Raw genomic sequence first — 18992 nt, forward strand, 5'->3', positions numbered from 1 at the left:
TTAAGGTAAAAGGAACAAAATAGAAATTCTCAAATTAATAGTGACCAACCGTGTTTTGCTTGCATGTGTTTGGGTCCATATCCACCAATAACATCATGATAGGGTCTGAAACCTGCTTAAAAATACATTTTAACCAAAAACAAAAACAAAAACCAGAACTAATCTAAGGGTTTCATCTTTGATAGTAATTACACCCAGTTCTTCATAAACTAATTTTAATTTAATGGGAAACATTTAACAAGATTTCTCCTGTCATCCCTAATTAAAATTGGTTATTGTCATAATGCCAGAAATAAGAAATGGGACATGAAGTGTTTTTCACTTTAACATTAGTTTACAGAAGGGGTAAACAAATATACTGAGACAAGAAATATTATTTTACACCTCTTTGCTTCAAAGGTGTGTTGCAAAAGTGCTTAATTTTCAGTTTTGGGTTGCTGGGGTTTTTTTTACTGTTCTTATGGAATTTGTGATTCAGGGAGGATGTTTAAGAAAAAAGTGTTTTTCAGCAGCAGTTTGCATCCCTTTTGGCAATGTTGGGGCCAAAAACATTCCGCAAAATTACAATGGGGGAGGGTCTTGCTGGAGTATCCTGGGGGACATCCATAGCCCCAACGCATGCAACATGCATGGGCTCCACTTTATCAGATGAGGTCTAGAGAATGCTTTTAAATATATCCAGTAGAACATGGATAAAAGCACATAACATATGTTTATGCATATTTGCTAAAAGACTGTTGTTGCTGCTGTTACATTGCTTTGAATATTATTACTACTTTGATATTATATATTTACAGATAGAACTTTTCAAAAAGGATGTCGAATCAGTACAGGAGGAGCTGAAAAATGTTTCATCAACTGATACATCACAAATCAGCTTATATGAATATTTTCATATTTCTCCAATCAAGGTATGTACGTGTCATAAATAATGTTTGCATATGTAAATACATACAGCCAAGAAACAAAAAGGAAGATAGAACTGTTTATTCCAGGTATGTGAAATCTCACTCCCCACCAAGTACCAGATGTATATAAAAATATTTTGACCTGGAAAAAGCCCAGTACTGAGAGCAGTGTGGCAGTGTGGTTTTTAACAAGTGTAGTACAGAGGCATGTCAGGGGTTCTGTACAGGTTCTGTATGGCTGTAGCCTCCATGTCAAAAAACACAAATCTTTTCATCAGAGCTGTTTCCATGCTAGTGTTACTCAAGTGTGCTCTCCAAACATGAATTCATGTGTATTCCAAAATACATGTGTATACTCTTTATATGGCAGTAATGGTCCAGATTGGTCCAAGTAAGTGGCAATCAAGCAGAACCATTTCTATAGTTTGTTAAATGTAACACAATCTTTAGTAATGGTTCTACTTGATTGCCATGTACTTTCCATTACTCATTTCTCGTAACTCTCTTTTCTAGTTGTTGTATTATTTGTTCAGTGAAAGGGGGAGAAAGTAGTATAAGTTGCATTGCTTTTACCAATGTGTTAACATTAGTCATTTGGGCACAGGCTGGTAATAGAGTAAATGATTAATTAGGATTGCATACTGCAGAACAGCACAAAAGTCTGGTGCTTTAAGTCCAAACAAGTTAGCAGCAGAGAAATACAGTGTGGCAAAATGTGGTGAACTTTTGGGACATTACCTAGAGCATCTGTATTTTTGTAAATATGAGATGTAAATATTCTTGTCAGGTTTGTTGTGTTTTATGGCAACCCTAACGCAACCCTATCACAGGATTTTCTTGATAAGGTTTCTTCAGAAGGGCTTGCCCTTGCAAGGGACCGAGAGAGTGGGGATTCAAACCCTGGCCTCCAGACTCATGGTCCAACACTCAGATACATCATGCTGGCTCTCAGGTTTATTTGATTTTAAAATAAGTTAATATGCTTTAAAAAGAGTTAAAGTAACTGAACAATTACTACCACAGCAGTAAAAGTACTATTATGCTACTTAAGCTACACGGAGGTCCTCCATCTTTCCAATTTTATTTCCTTTCAGTTACATTTAAGTTTTTCACTCAGCACTGGGGGAGAAGATATCAACAGGGAAGAAAGACGTAAGGATCTGATTCCAGTTCAGTCTTTAAATCTCCTGTTAAAGAGTATTGGAGCAACACTTACAGATGTGCAGGATGTTGTACTTAAGTATGTACAATGTATTGATTGAATTTTACTTTAGAATAATACTTGCAGTTTATTTTTATATTGCCTTTATTTATTTGATTTACTTATTGTAGGTTGGCATTCTTTGAGCTCAACTACCACTTTTATACTACACAGCAACTGCAGTGGGCAGTTATTATGCATTATTCAAAGCAGGTTAGTATACGTTTGTTGTTGCTGTCATGTGCCTTCTAGTGATTCCCAAATTAAGGTGACCCTCAGACTACCATAGGATTTTCTTGGCAAGATTTCTTCAGAGGGGGTTTGCCATTGCTTTCATCTAAGGCTGAGAGAGCGCGACTTGGCCAAGGTTAGCCACAGGGTTCTTTGTGGTCTCTGTGACTCACAGAAATAGGTTCAGTGGCATCACTAGGGCTGGTGTCCCCCAGTGCCATAACTCATGGTATCACTCCATGGACCTTCTCCTGTACCAGACCATACAGAATCCTTAGTAATGTATGTTAATACTAACAACAAAAATTTGACAAATTCAGGAAGTCATTGTTGTCCTATACCTAAAGCAGTTACCACCTGCTGAGTAAACCACACAATTTTTCAAGATACCAACAGTAACACCACCACCACTTCATCAGATGCTGAGTAGAGACCGCTATGTGAGGTGACCAGGCATGCGGGTACTTACAGCTCCTCACCATCCACCATAGATGATCCTTTTGTTCCCTCCCTCCCTTCTTTCCTTCCTACAGTGCACCATAACAGGAAGTTCTTCACCAGCTGGGTTCTAGGACCACAGAGTTTCATTTTGCCTTGCACTTTTGTTAATTCTAAACACTCTATAGGCAGATGTAAAGGTAGCTAAAAAGGACCAAAGTCTTTACAGCAGATTTCAGTTGGAACACTACCATATGCAGGAAACAAACACAGAGTTTTAGTTGTTGGTATATCGATAAAATAAACAAGTGTCTATGATTATAACTAACTACAGGGATATTTTTATTTAAAAAAAGAATAATTTTCCACCAAAATACTGTTCAAAAAATTTGTAGACAGTTATTTTAATGTCACTCCCTCTGATGGTGTCAGCTGGTGCAATACGCACCCCCTTCACCCCCTAGTTATGACACTGAATGGGTTATGTGTGCCTGTGCAGTGCCTCATTTGGAACCTTCTATAACTCTTATGTAAGCATTTCAGTGGTAGCTCACCTACTCCCCAAGCACCTAGCCAGATTGCCTCCTGCCTAAATTAGTTCCTTTCATTTGTAGCATCATTGGGAACAGTTTCTGGAGCATTTTCTGATGGATTGTTTTTGGTATTGGTCTACAACTGGTTTTCTAATTTCTCTTTCTTTTGCGTTTGTCATTCGGCTCTTCTTTGATTGGATTAGGGACTTTAGACTGTTTGGCAACTCTGTTGTCTTTTGATTTGGCTTGATCATCGTTGACTTGTTAGGCTATCCTTGCATTCAAGGCCTATGGCCTCCTCTGCATCCTTCAATAAGTATGTGACTTACAGAGGTAAAATCCCAGAAAGGGATATTCATTTGAAGTGTCTCCACTGCTTGGGTGAGGGCCATAACGTGGATGCTTGCTCGCATTTTAGAGCATTCACCCCGTAAGACTGCTGTAATCGTGCAACAAGTCTGAAGGCTCTCCTTTGGGATAAGGCCCTGTACATGGATTCTCAGATCCTTACGTACAGCATCGGTTGGGTTTTCCTCTTCAAGTTTTTCACATATACTGCTTGCTTCTTCAATAACAATATCATGTTCATCTGTTCAAGTAATGCTGAAATGGTTTCTCTTCAAGGCGGGTGTTTGTCCAGCAAAGTCTAGGAAGACCATGGAGAGGATTTATTCTGAATTTTTCTCTAAGTCTCAATGACCATCCACCCTGGGAATGTCCCTTTAGATGCTGATGGAATCCCAACAAACCAGGCAAAGGCAGTACAAGAAAAAGAAGTCAAAGGATGTAAATTCTTCAATGAAGAACTCCTAGGTGGTGCTGAAAACCTGGCCAGAGCAATCCTCTTTCCTAGGGACAGTGAGATTTGGGTGATCAGCCTAGGCAACAAGAGCCCTCATTTGCTCTCTTCAAGTGTGATCCCATCCAGTACTGGCTGACATAACTACAATCCTGGGTTCGGGTTTCCTATAGCAAGTACCTCCGTCTTATCTGGATTCAACTTGAGTCGGTTTTTTCTTATCCTCATACAAGTGGGTGAAATTCTGTGAATATCTTCACTCTGAAGGACTTTCTGTATTGGAGGCAACAGTTACTCGGATCCTGGAATTCTTAGTCACACTGTCAAAAAAAGGCCTGTCTCTTGTCTATTAAATGCTTCATGACACCTGTTTCTTGAAAGTTCCAGGACGTCGGAAAATCTTTGTGCTTCCTAGACCCTTTAGTTAAGACATTATTGAAAGGGTATAGAAATCTACACCCACTTGTAACTGGACCTACTGCCCAGTGAAGCTTAGAGCTTGTTCTATCTCAGCTTTCAAGGAAGCCATTTGAGCCCATGGCCTCTTGCTATCTTAGGTTACTTACCTGGAAAACTGCATTCCTGGTAGCAGTCACATCAACCAGGAGATCAGGTGAGCTTTGTACTTTGAGAGAGGATCAGCCTTACCTCCATTTCTGTAAGGACAAGGTGTTCCTTAGACTGGACATTTCCTTTCTACCAAAGGTTGTTTTAGCCTTTCATCTGAACCAAGACATTGTACTCCCAACATTCCCACAGAACTCTACAACTGATCTGGAGCATTCTCTCCACTTTTTGAATGTGAGTCAAGCTGTAGCCTTTTATGTTCATCGGACAACTTCCTTTCAACAATCTCAGAGGTTTTTGGTTTTGGTCCATCAAAAAGAGACTTCCTGCCTCATCTCAGTGTTTTTCCAAACGAATGGCAGCCATCATCCATGTGGCCCATGAATGAATAGGAAAGTCACCTCCTGTCCAATAACTCAACCTGGTAGCAGCTTTAGCAGCTTTCTTGAGAGGTGTCCCTCTACATGACATTTGTAGAGCCACTTCCATTTTCTTCTCCCACTCTAGAATGGAGATGAGATCCCAGACAGGTGCTGCTGTTGGTAGGGCTATGCTCTTCTGTGTGCATGGCACTCCCTCCTCCTGTGGTTAGTAGCTTGCTAGTCTTCCATTTTTGTGAATGTAACAGAGAGGCACTTACTGAGGGAACTGCCCTAGGACATACACAGGCTGTGGGCTTGATGGATGGCATAAGTGACAGCTGGGCAGGACTTGCTAAAACAGTTAGATATAGACTCCAGAAGATGTAGTAAAGAGGGGGTGGGGCAGGGGAGTAGCTCTTCAAAAGGGAAAATCAGAGGAGGGGAGAGGAAGAAAAGAGAAAGGAAATTTTCTGGAAGGATGGCTGTGGGATGTTGAGGAGAAGATGCCAACAGTCTTGACACAGCCTCTGGATTTATCTTGTAATGGGACAAGCATAAAGCAGCTTTCAAAGTTACTTGTAAGTAAAACAACTATTTAGGAAATGAAACAGGCAAGAAGCTGCAAATCATGGCCTTTGTTTAGATGCTAGCACCATCTAGCGGTCTCTTTATGTTACAGCAGCCCAAGGTTAAATGTTTAGTTTAATTTTTGAGAAAACTTTAGAGTTATGATCAGCCAGAGTTCAGGCAGGTCGTGTTCCTCAAAACTTCAAAGGACTGTTCTGAAAAGAAGAGAGGGGTTTGTTTGTTTTTTGGGTCGTTTCCATTTTTGCATCAATACTGATATTCTGTTCAATTCTGTAAGCCATGGAAGGTGGGGCTTTCAATATCTCTCTCCCTATGGAAGCGGTGAAGCTGCTACAGTGAGTCACAGAGACTATGAAGGAGGAGGAAAGGCTGCTTATCTATAACTGTAGTTCTTTGAGTAATTATCTGTTAACTCATAATATCCTGTCCATCTTGCCTTTATCATGTCCTGCCTCTCCTTAGATCCTTGACTGATACCCAGGAAAGTTAGGTTTTAGATAGGAAGCCTGCTGGCTAGACACGCAGGGAGTGGGAAGGATTGTTGTCAAAGCGTTTACAGAAGGGCTCTAGAAGGTTCCAAATGATGGGTACAGATAACCCGTTTGTGTGAGCTCACAGATGTCTACTTGTTGAACTACTGTTTCAGGTAAGCAACCCATCCTTTCCGTGGCTGAGCAGGGATTTGAACCCTGGCCTCCCACAGTCCAGGTCCAGCACAGAAACCACAACACAGCACTAGCTGTTTAGTATAAATTACTATGAATTAACAACCTAATTTATGATTAAACACAAGATGTATTAATTTGCCCTACATTGTAAAGTTGGAACAAATGGAGTAGAACAAAACTAAATTATATAGATTCCAGCATTATAGTGTCCCTTTATGTATATAAACATCTCACATAACTTATTCATATGTTTATTGTTTAGTCTTAATACACAGCTGTAGCTACTGAAAGAGATGTCAAATTGTGTTTATCAGTATTATAGATTGTGCTATATTCATCTTTTTAAAAGATTGTACTGTGCCTGGAATTGCTTGGCTAAGCATGCTAGTTCCAGGCTGTGTTGACTATTAAAGTTTATTTTGATATGAAAGAACATAATAACATATTAAATAAAGAACATAATAAGGAACACTAGTGGTTCACACTACTGATCTGTCAAGTTGAACATTCGTTTGATACAGTGACCAACAACATGCCTGTGAGAATTTCACAAGAAGAACCTGAGCATAGTAGGAGTGCAACAGCAGTCATGGTTCTGATCATATTCATCTCACCATTATTTGCAACCGAATCAACCAACTGTCTTCAGATGCATAATTTCAGGTCTCTTCACCTTCAAAATATACATCTCAACAAAACAAGTACTCCTCTGGTTGAATTGATAAATTAGTTCTTGTTGGTGTGTTGAAAGCTGTTGCCCTTCAGAACCAAGTCTCATTTTGGCAACAGATTAGCTCACTTCTGCTATTCTTGGACAGATAGTGCAACAGATTTGTGAGTTCTCAACATCATTCATTGCAGCTCTGTGTCTGAGTTTGAGACTGCTACCTACAGGAATCCTGTGTTCCATGGCTCTGTTGCCAGAACTCAAAGAAGTCCAGGTTCTTCTTGAGAATAATATAGAGTGCACCTCTCCTTCCAGAATTACAGTAGTTTCTTCAGTTATTTTATAGTTTTGGGGAAAAAAGATGATTGAATTCTTTAGACCTCAGAGATCTGAATGGACTTGTAGATATTTGCAAGTTCAGGATGATAATTCTATCTACCATTCTTCTGTTATCAAGGAGGAAACTAGTTCACCAAAATTTATCTAAAAGATGCATTCTCTCATAATGCAGTCCATCCTTCTTATCACTACCTTCAGATTGCCTTGAATCACCAGTCTTTCCAGTTCAGGGGTCAGCCTTTATGTTTGGCTATTTCACACACATACACAGTGAATTGATAAAATGCACGGTGGCTGTCACTGAACACTTGAGATGTCTTAGTATCATAGTCTTCCCTTACTTGGATAACTAGCTCCTAGTCACACATTTAAAACTCAAAATGTACAGGGTCATTCATATTACCCCTGGCTACTTTCCTTCTTGTATCTAATCATCAAACACAAGAATTTCTATTTACTTAACACAGTCCTTTCTGTTTTTAATTAATTGCTTCAGTGAGGCCCAGCTTCACTTCATTTATGGGAAGGCATTCCTTCCAGTTACCATCAAACATAATCGTGCCTCTGCTAATCAGCATATGCTTGTGGACAGACACATTTCATCCCATCAAGGCCAGATGTTATCTGGCTTGATGTCAGCAATGGCATTTGTAACTGTGGACTTGACTTGAAATAAGAACTCATTTACACTAATTATTTACACAATTAGATGCACAGAAAGGCAGCAATTTCAGCCAAAACTGAAATGGCCCAAGACTCTCCTGTTGTAGACTGGTGTCAACATTCTGCTTGTAGAGATGCAGTTCTGCATTGCTCATTTGTCGATAATGCTTACTACAGATGACTCTCTGTTCAGTAGGGCAGTTTATGTGAATGACCTTTCCTTCTGGGGCATCTGGACATCACAGGAACGATGTTTGCATAGCAATGCCTGTGAGCTCTTAAACATCTTAAACACAGTGTAAACTTTCAGACCAGTCCCTACATTCCAAGCAATTCAGATAGCTACAGCAAACTCAACTGTAGTTTTTAATGTTGATATGGGAGGTTCTTTTGGCTAGGCTTAATTTTTTTCCCCTGCTAGCTCAAAAAGCAGAGATATGACATTTTTTTCCATTAATTTCTGTCCTAAGAGGATGCACATCTCATTTGATTCTCTGCCTTATTTACAGGATAGATACAAATTTATTTACTTGGAGCATTGTTTCTCAACCTTTGGTCCTCTAGATGTTTTGGAATTCAGTTCTCAGAATCTGTCATCATTGACCATTATGGCAGAGGCTTTTGGGAGTTCTGGGAACCTCTGCCCTAAAATCTGGAGGAAATAATTTACTAATTCTCCATCTTTGTTGTCCCCCACTTTGAGCTTTCCTCCCAACTTAAAAAATCTACCTACTTTCTATTTCTTTTCACCCTTTCATCTTGATTACAATGACATTATCAGATAAACATCCAGGAACAAAACCTGCAGAAACGAGAAAACATGTAAGAATTTTACACCACATGTATAAGCCTTCTCCTTTTTGCAAAACTGAAAATGATCTCTGTGCATTATGAATCACATGGTAAATCCGAAAAGGTGACCAAAAAGGACAAGATCACCAATATCTTGTAGAAGCCATACCAGATGGACCTTCAGCCAAGCACAGACCTCCTTCTTCCTTTCAAACAGCCAAATGGCAACAACTGCATTCAAAATTTTACTCCTTCTATTCCTTTTACTTATCAAGACGTCTGCTCAGTATACAGCATGATTGTATTTAGATGAAGGCACTTCAAACTCAGACCACCAGGTGGTGGTAGAATGTAACATACACTCATCCCTCCATATTTGCTAAGGTTAGGGGCACAAGACCCCCATGAATATGGAAAAAACACAAATAACAAAAACACCATGTTTTTCCTGGGAAGACACCTCTTTAGGAATCTCTAGGTCCTCCAGTGCAACTCTGGCCAACATCCAGCAGACACTGACCATAGAACTGCACTGGAGGAACTACAAATGCCTAGTAGAGTATTCTCTCTAGGAATCTCTAGGTCTTTCAGTGCAACTTTTAGTTAAAGTTGACCATAGACTTGCACTGGAGGGCCTAGATATTTCTAGAGAGAACATATTAATCAAATCAGTGAACAATCAAGTGCACAAATATCAAAGCCGCAAATATGGAGGGATGAGTGTATATTCTTTCATGAGTCACCTGGAAAGGAATGTATCCAAAACCTGGCCCACATTATAGCTTAGACTTCTAATGAAAGAGCCACATTCCAGTCAAGGCCATCATATGGTTAGTTCATTTCTAGCCTGGATGCTGGTTCCACACCAAGAGAGAAAAACGAACTGGCACCTACGCTATAGGTTTCTTTTGTTGGAATGTAAAATGTCTCCTAACATCACTTCTACATGCAGTCGGTGGCTGTTTTCTCCATTATTTAACTTATCACACATTTCACACTTGATTTTTATATTCAGTAGCCCCAAAATACTGAAAACTTGAGGCTTCCCCCTCCTCCATTCATACGTAATTTGGGTGTCAAATTTTAAATTTGCTGCTGTAAATCTGTCAGTGTTTTAGGCTGGGAAGTCACATCATCCTTGCCTTTTGAACTAATAGAAGTAAAGTCAAACCTGGAGATCCTCTGGACAACAAGAGATGTGAGAACCAGTGTTGTTTTATATTCAGAATAACATGCTGCACTGACCTCATTTCCCAGTACACAAGAGTGGGGAACCTTTGGGTCTCCTGAGATTTTCAGTTATAATTCCCACATTTCATTTCTGTGGGCCATATTTTATGAGGCTAATAGCGGTTGAAGGGCAAAATCTTCAGAGGTCTATCTCTGTTGTAACAGGTTCCTAAAGACAATAGAGGTTTGTGTTGAAGAGAGAGAAATCTCATTCTTTAAAACAAGTGAACCTCAGAGAGGTTAATGCTAGATCAAACTACTTAGCTCAGATTTTCACAGTTTTGAGAGAATGTGGATGAAGTTTTAAAAAAAACCCTCAACTAGATTAATCTTTCTGGGACAACAAGATGTGTTACCAGTGATCACCTTTATGGATAAGGCGGCACAGTTACTTCAAAACAAAAGCAAAAAAGAAATCCAAGTTTTGCTGTTACTTAAAGCAGCAACAGGCTAGCTATCCTTAGTAGCTTGGCAGGATTTCCTTTGAATCTGGGACATCATACCCCATTGTAGTGACACCACATGAAGATGTAACATTGTTTCCAGTGTCATTCTGGTGGAGGGGGAGATTACTGTCTCCATTGACTCAGTGACAATTTACTCTCCATATGAAGACAGAATAAAGCTTTTTTTCCCCTGTTAAGGAGAAAAACTCTCAGCCACATCCTTTATACAATGTGAAATGATCACAATTTCTAAGAATCTTACTATCACCAGGTGCCAGTATTAAATGCACACAGACACCAGTTTATAGGAGAACAGAAAGGAAGAGATTTCAGCATGGCTTTTATCTCTAGCTTGCTTTGTTTCAGTAAAAAGTAATTTGTCCATTTTTGCAGTACAGAAATAAAAAATGTAAGGGTGTTGATACTCTTTTTTCATAACTAGCAAAAATGTTAACTATATTTCTTCTCAGCTCTACTTGAGAGCATACCTAAAATACATTTCATGACACATCTTTTACATTCCCCTGATGCAGGTTTTGTATGGGCATCATACCAGCATCAGTATTAATTGAAAAAGTACAATATGTGAACAAGTAGTTCTTTTTAAATGGTTCAATGTATATTCACTAATTTATATTGCCCAAAAATATTTCCAAATCATAGTTTCAGGCAGTTGATATCTATGAATTCTTATGCCATGTTTTGCATTGTTCTTGTGATCTCTCATGTTATTTTCAAATGCATTTAAAACCTTAGCTGTGTGGACAGATTTATAGAGATTGCATGTTACTTTTTAAAAATATGTGTATCACATCATATGTTTGTTTTAAAATTATTTTCATTTTAGGCTATAAAGCAAATGTATGTTCTTATTCTTGGACTGGATGTTTTGGGCAATCCATTTGGATTCATACGAGATTTGTCAGAAGGGGTTGAGGCATTCTTCTATGAACCTTACCAGGTGAGTGTGCAATCTAGTTTTTAGTCAGTCCACTGTAAGAGTTATTGTAGCTGCATGTGAATAATTACTAGAGAATGCATGGTTCTTCCTTGTCATCTCTGTATGTCACACAATTCCTTTTTAGGTCTTATGCCTGCATTGATCCATCCATTGAATATTCAAGAGCTAAGTAGCATTTGGTGGAAACTCTGCCCCTTTGGGCACCAACATAGCACCAAGAGCTACTCTCCTTCAGTTCCTTTTTGTCTCTCATGCTGTTTACCTTATATCGCTCCAATGTTGAATAGCCCTTTGTTTTTTACCCTCCCTTCTCTGTGTTCTTTCCTTCTTATTTCAATAGACTCTGCTCCCTCCCCCACCCTGGCTTGCCTGACTCTGTCAGTGCTCACTACTCTCCTTTTTGTATGGCTTCAAAGGCTCTATTCAAGAGCTGTGTCTTTTGTGGGGGAACAGTTGCCAACACTAACGGTCACTCTTGAGTGCCTTTTTTTGTCTCTCTGAGGTTCACTTTGTGAATTCCTACACCATCTGTAAAGGCTTCACAACCCAGGGTTCAAGAATAGGTTGTCCCGGCTTCATTTATATCTGTGGGAGTAATCCATCAAAGTCACCAATGTCACTGCTCTGAACTGACTCTTGGTCTCTATTTGTAAGAAGCAGCCCCTTGTAGAAGTTCTCACCAGCGTATCTACCACTTCAGGAATGCCCTGAACAACCATATCATCCCCCACCTACATCTAAAGCCTAGCCTGCTCCACTTATGCTGATGGTGCAAATTCCCCTGACTCCAGACAGATTAATCTCTACACAGCCTAAGTGGAACCCACTCCCTTGGAGTGTAGTGGAATCTCCCTCCTTGGAGGTGTTTAAATAGAGGCTGGATGACCATCTGTCAGGGATGCTTTGATTTGGATTTCCTGCATGGCAGGGGGTTGGACTGGATGGCCCTTGCAGTCTCTTCCAACTCTATTATTCTATGATTCTATGATTCTAAGTCAGGAAAGGAGCACAAAAGGAGTATTGCCCACTTGGACCTCACAAGGAAAAGAAGCAAGACAAAAACAAAAGGAGAGCCGAATCAACCACTCTACGACTGGCGTCAGTATCTGCTGCCACCTTGACCCCACCTTCTTTATCACCTCATTCTCCATCTCTGTCTGATACTGAGGTCATTCACATCAAGGGACAGTCAGTCCAGGATGTGCCATGTGTAGCACAAACCCAGACCAATCAGCTTTTAGCAGAACAGAATTCATAGGAGAGCCACTTACTGGCATGCCAACCACCTCACCACTCTTCTCACCTGCCTACCCCACTGCCTCATCATCAGTCTCAGTCTTTGAGGGGATCTTGTATTCCATGCAGTCATGGCTCCCAGGCCACATGGCATCAGTCTTTGTTTCCAGACTGAGCATTACCTCTTTCGTCTCAGTTCAATGCTCCACTCTAGACTGAGAGGCTTCTTATCCCTATGAGTCTGTGCTGACATGTCCATTGTGATTTGGAACTGTCCCAGTACTGACAGCAGTATCATGTCATCTCTTCAGGTTCAGAATCAGCCACCTTCCAGTTATTACATTTACAAGCCACCCTGGGTGGAATAGGCCAAAGTCTGCCTATTGGTACCATTGAAGGAGGTTCATTACTGTTGTCATGAATCCTGGCACTGGTCACCTGGCATTATATCAAACATAGAGATCCTTACCAATCTGAGAGAGAATGTCAGTATCGATCACTGTCTAGGAGTTCACATCAATCCATAGTTGAGAACCCCATACCAGGTTCCCTCTTGCTGCCATTGTGTCAGCCATGGTAACTAGGCTTCTGGGCCAACAGATTGAGTTGATAGCTGCCATTACCTAGGCATTGAATCTACTCCTGCCATGGCCTCTTGACCACCAGACCAGAAAGCTCCATCAGCCTCCATTGTTTTGCCCTGTGGATTGGACATCTATGTTGGCTATGCCAAGAATTCCATCATTGCTGGGTGCTACTCCACCTCTACCATCACCTGCGTTAGAGCAAGATGTCCTTGCACTTGGAACCAGCCTCCACAGAAGAATCTTCAGAGAAGGAGGGAGAGGATGCTGCTGATACATCCCCTCAGTTGCATAACTCTTCACCTCTCTCACACTACTCCACTCCTATGTCTCCTGAAGACCTCCATCTTTATGTGAAGCTCATCTTGAGAATCTCTAAATCACAGAACCTAGAGGTAAATGAGTCAACTCACAACCTTGCTGGACTTGGTGTTCCAGCATATAAATGTGCAGAGCTGTATTCCTGCTACATTTGCATTGCTGCCAACTCCGATAGAAATAGTGAAACAGTCTAAGCCACCATTAGTCCCTCCGACTGCAAGGTGTCTGGAGAGCCTCTTGTAAGGTACAGTTTCCCCTTTACCCACCTGACTCCATATTGATTGTGGGGGAGCCTGCACAATCTCAGTCATCCCACAACTCACAGTCCACTCCACCAGACAGAGAGGGCTATTGCCTCAGTTTGTTCAGAAAAAGATTCTACTCATTTGCTGTGTTAGCAATTAGAGTGGCCAACTACCAGGCCCATATGGCAGGGTATTAGCAGTTTCTGTAGGAAAAGATTATGTCCTTTATTCCATACTTGCCAGACAACCAGAGAACATGACTGTGCCCTTCTAGTAGGAAGCTCACCATCTGGCTACTAGACAGATCCATGCAGCAAATCATAGAGCACATTGCATTGCAAATGTCATGGCATCATCTATCAGCCTCTGGAACTATGCTTAGTTGAAAGACATCAAGAGGAGGTCTGATGATGTTTTGAATTGAAGAGGTCTTCAATACAAAAACTGATGAGGCCATGGATGTCCTCTTTACAGCCAAAAAAGAAAAAAGAGTTTTGGGCAACCCATGCACCCTTTGTGCCAGACCAGGCCTTATTGAAATAAGTCTAATCCATCATCCTATGCCGGATCTCAGTCCCCTCTCAGACAGTCATGCCAGTCATCACAGTCAGCAGGACCTCCCCGCTTCTCCTGGCACTCCCAACACCAGCCATCCGCCAGTCAAAAAATTGCACTCTAGTGCCAAACAGCTCTTTGGATTTTATCCCACAGAGGCACATGGAGGCAAATTCTGTGCAGAAACAGGATTTTAAAATTCGCTAAACACCCACAAATGTGGGTTGTTTTTCAGATGCATTGGTGGAAAGAGAAATAACATGAAAATAACCCAAATGGAAAGCCAACAAAAAACGACCCTTTCTACTTTTGGAATTTCCCGAAAGTAAAAAGGAGCGGGTTTTGTCAGTTTTCCATTCAGCTTATTTTTGCATTATTTCTCTTTCACTCAAACGTTGTCTGAAAAACAACCCTAATTTGCAGTTTTTTTCTACTTTCCATTCGGGTTAACCCTGAACACCATGTGGAAAACAACCCACAAAAGTGGGTTTTCACTTTAAATCTAGTTTCTGCACGGATTTGTCCTGTGTGATAAACTCCTTTGACTTATTCCTCCCCCTGCCTTTTCTGCCTGTGTCTTTGCACCAGTGTCTTAGAATCTATTATCCTCCGGGCCTTTTCAGTCGCCATGATGCAGCAAATCTGCTGGGACTCCTTGGCATTTACCACCATCCATCTATGCTACATGATTGAGTTTCCTCACCTACCTACCATCACTACATTTCTCCTTCACAGATCCTCCTGTCATAGATTGCAATGCTGCTCAAAAAAGCTTCCCTACCATGCAAGCTGAGGCAGTTTCTTCTCCCATTATTTCACCATACTAAAGGGGGACAATTTGTTGAAGCCTATCATGGATATCAAAGGGGTAAACCATTGCATCCAACCAAAGGGATTTTGAGTGATCATGCTGTCTCCTATTCTTCCCCTTACAGGTTGCTTACTTGTAGCTAGTTCTTCAAGTGGTCATCTGTGCCATCACACAAATGCTCCCTCCTCCCCTCTCTTTCTGCAGGTCAGGTCTACTCACAATGGACGTCGAAACAGAGAACTAGTAGTTCTTGGCACTATTTATGTTGGCATCTGAAAGGGCAGGTTCCTACCAAAAGCTACTCTGCTCTGGAACATTCCATGGATGGAACATGGAAGATCCAATAGTGTGAGGGCACAGATGACCACTTGAAGATCTACAGTTACAAGTAAGCAACCTGTCCCTCTCTCCACATGATATTCTGCCCAAAGTGCAGAAAGCTATTTATTTATTCATAGCTACTGAGTTTTCCTCAATCACTTACTGAGGGGAAGAATTGGTGGAGAGCGTTTATATTGGAATTTCAGTGAGTTTCTCCTTCTTTACGTAAATGTACGAGGTTTCAGATCCAGTTGACAGAAATGTTAACATATTGCATCAGTTCTTTGCAAGTAACCTAGTTCAACATGGCTGAAGAGTTTAGCCACCTGCTGAAAGATACTCTGTTTTGAGGTATTTTCAGGACAGACCTCTCATCTGATACATATTTTATGGGAAGTGGCAATTTACTCTAGCTCTTGGAGGGAATAGCCCATTCTGGACATTAACAGACTAGAATTCTTACCTGTCTTTTCCATTTTCATTTCTGGTTTCTCCCATGGCTTATTTGCTCCATTATCCTGTTCTGTTACAATTGTTTGGTTTTCCAAACTAAGAAAAGAAGTTTACTAGAAAGGAAGTTTACAGGTAAATTAAGATTTCCCTTTCATCTAATCATTGAAAACTTAGAAAGGAAAAGTTAAGTAGTGTATATACTTGTGTATAAGTCATCCTCATGTATAAGTTGAGAGAAGGTTTTAGGATCAAAATAATGGATTTTGATAAAACCCATAGATAAGTCTAGGGTAAAACTTAGGGGGCTATGACAAAGGATGGAAAGGGGAAAACACCACTTCTGACCTTTCTTTTCTTTCTCTGGACCTCTCCCAACCACCTAACGCTACTTCTCAGGTGCTGGAGAAGAGGTTTTGACATTGGATTGAGTAGGGAAGGAAGTGGAGCTAAATGGGGTGTTTCTTTGATGACAAGAGAAGGCTTTTAAATCAGACTGAGAAGGGAAAGAAATGGAGCTAAAAGGGGTGTTTCTTTGATGGGGAGAGAAGGCTTTCAGAGCGGTCTGGGAACATCTTTACGTACACACACAAAAACTCCTGTTTCAGGCACAAAGAGTGAGGCATCAGGAGGTGCTTGTTCCAGGACTTTTCTAATCAGCATTGACCCGTATATAAGTCAGTCCAGGATTTTAGGGTCAATTTGAGGGCATCAGTTTCTCAACTTACAGTCAAGTATAAATTGTAGGTATGTAGTATGGTTCCCCCCCCCCTTCCTACTTGTCATCTATGCTTGGTGTGCTCTTCTCTCTTTCCATTAGAAAGCAGATTGTTTTTCTGAAAGAAATGAATTGGCAATTTATGCTGCTATCAGTGAGACTTTCCCCCCATATTTTCCTGTTCTCCTTTCTTCTCTTCTCTCCAGGGAGCTATCCAAGGTCCAGAAGAGTTTGTTGAGGGTATGGCACTAGGACTTAAAGCCTTAGTTGGTGGTGCTGTTGGTAAGCAGGGATTTTAATTAAGCATTGATAAATGTTGTAAAGTAATTTTGCCTTCTTTAATATGTAAATACCTGACTATTTCCCATAAAACCTTTTATGATAATAGGTGGATTAGCTGGTGCTGCATCAAGAATAACTGGTGCTATGGCTAAAGGAGTGGCAGCCATAACTATGGATGAAGATTATCAACAGAAGCGACGAGAGGCCATGAATAAGCAACCTAGTGGTCTTAAAGAGGGTATCACTCGTGGAGGAAAAGGCCTAGTATCTGTAAGAAATGCAATGCATAAAATTTGAATTTTTTGAATTGCATTCAGAATACTCAGTCTGGGCAGATAACAGCGACTGCAGTTTCTATTTGTGTTTTTGTTTACTTTCATTTATAAATGTAAATTTAAAGTAACGTTATAAATTCTGATGAGGATTTCAAATGGCATAATATATAGACATACGAAAGTCTTAATATTAATTATCTTTAAATGCTTTTCTTTCTTATAGGGTTTTGTCAGTGGAATAACAGGAATAGTAACAAAGCCAATAAGAGGTGTGTTTCATCTACACTGAACTTTTACTATGTTATTTAACCATAAAACTGCTATTTGCTAAGAGATGCAAACGTGGCATATGCCATATATACTTGACTATAAGTTGAGAAATTTATGCCCAAAAAACCTGAGTAAACTTATACACAGGGACAGCCAGGCTGAGGAGGAGGGGAAAGGGCATGCATCCACCCCTCAAGCCTCTTCTGCAGTCCGGCTGTCTTCTATGGAGACAGACTAGCTGAGGAGAAGGAAGGGTAGGCATTTGCCCCACAAGCCTCTCTTTCCTGGTCCAGCTGCCTCCTGAAGGGATATCCAGGCTGAGGAGGAAGGGTGAGCACTTGCCACTCAATCCCCCTCCCCAAAAATTGATTACCCAATGCTTCCAGAGATTTATCTTTTAAATATGATTAGTTTGCTAAATAAAGATATTGAAAATAAATACTGGAAACTGTTGTTGTACAAGATAATGGCAGCTAGATTATCATACACAAAAAGATGGAAAGAAGCAGATAGCCCATCAAAGGATGATTGGTTAATTAAATTATACGAGATGGCAGAGATGGATATTGTGACTAACTGGTTAAAGGACAAACGTAGAAAGCCATCTAAAATTTATTGGAGGGTAATCCTCCCTTTGTAGGAAAGAAGCAATTATATATTTTGAAGACTAGAAGTGATAAATAAAAGGAGCAAAGATAAAGTATTGAAAAGATAAGGATAATTGTAATGAGCCTTAGTGGTATTTAATAGCATTATAGGAACAGATTAAATGCAGTCTGAAGAAAGGGTTTGCAGCTGATATGATTGTGACTAAATAAGAGAATATATAGGATTATAAAGAAAATGAAAAAAATAATAGTATACAGATAAATTTGGTCATATAAAGTTCTAAAGAAAGATTACATTATAAAGAATGGAAAGATTAAGTGATGATGTAAGGGTAACGCATGAGAAAAGTTTGAAGAAAGGAGAGAATAAGTAAGAAAAAGCTTAGAGTTTAAATAATCTTGTTAATTAAGACTAGGAAGAGAGTTTGGTGTGCAAGGAAAGTTTGACATTGTCTTTTGTTTTATTTTGTTTTTATTTGTTACAGTTGTTATGGTCATCATGTTTGTTTATATGTAGTCATTTGAAGGGTATTTTATTTTTGAATGTCTGGGGTGTTTATTATAAAGTTGTGTATATTCTAAACATTAAAAATAAGTTTTAAGATAGAAGTTAGAAACAAAGAAGAGGGCTAACCCATTTATCTACTCAAAGAAGAAGAGAAATAAGAGAAAGAAAGACTATGTAAGTTAGAGAAAGGAGGAGTAAATACAGAAGGTCCTAGGAAACAGAAGGGATAGATTGTGAAAATAGAAATTAGTAGTAAGAAGGAGGGATTAACAGAAGAGGGAAGAAGAGAGGTTGCATAGAGGCAAACAGAGAGGTTATAGAATGATGGGGAAATGAGAATGAATGAAATAGGGTAGGTAATGAAGGCAAAAGAAGGAAACATTACCTTAAATTGTTTGAGAGTACACCCAATATG

At 40.0% G+C, this 18992-nt stretch overlaps 1 protein-coding gene across 6 annotated transcripts in view; it reads left to right on the plus strand.

The window, feature by feature from the left end:
- LOC149286012 (intermembrane lipid transfer protein VPS13A-like) overlaps positions 1–18992 on the plus strand; it is a 207055-nt gene that overhangs the window by 170550 nt on the left and 17513 nt on the right. For 4 of the 6 annotated variants that reach the window (XM_089494502.1, XM_089494505.1, XM_089494503.1 and 1 more), the window contains 7 exons: positions 798–911; positions 2003–2148; positions 2241–2322; positions 11280–11393; positions 16841–16916; positions 17023–17186; positions 17415–17460. In XM_089494502.1, coding sequence (XP_089350628.1) covers positions 798–911; positions 2003–2148; positions 2241–2322; positions 11280–11393; positions 16841–16916; positions 17023–17186; positions 17415–17460 — 742 coding nt within the window. Of the gene's footprint in view, positions 1–797; positions 912–2002; positions 2149–2240; positions 2323–11279; positions 11394–15349; positions 15530–16840; positions 16917–17022; positions 17187–17414; positions 17461–18992 lie in introns of those variants that run through there. The other 2 variants (XM_089494507.1, XR_016277743.1) reach the window with 2 other exon arrangements.

This window comes from Sceloporus occidentalis, unplaced genomic scaffold (genome assembly GCF_023333645.1).
Source record: "Sceloporus occidentalis isolate IW3139 unplaced genomic scaffold, rSceOcc1.0.p SCAF_73, whole genome shotgun sequence".
NCBI lineage: Eukaryota > Metazoa > Chordata > Lepidosauria > Squamata > Phrynosomatidae > Sceloporus > Sceloporus occidentalis.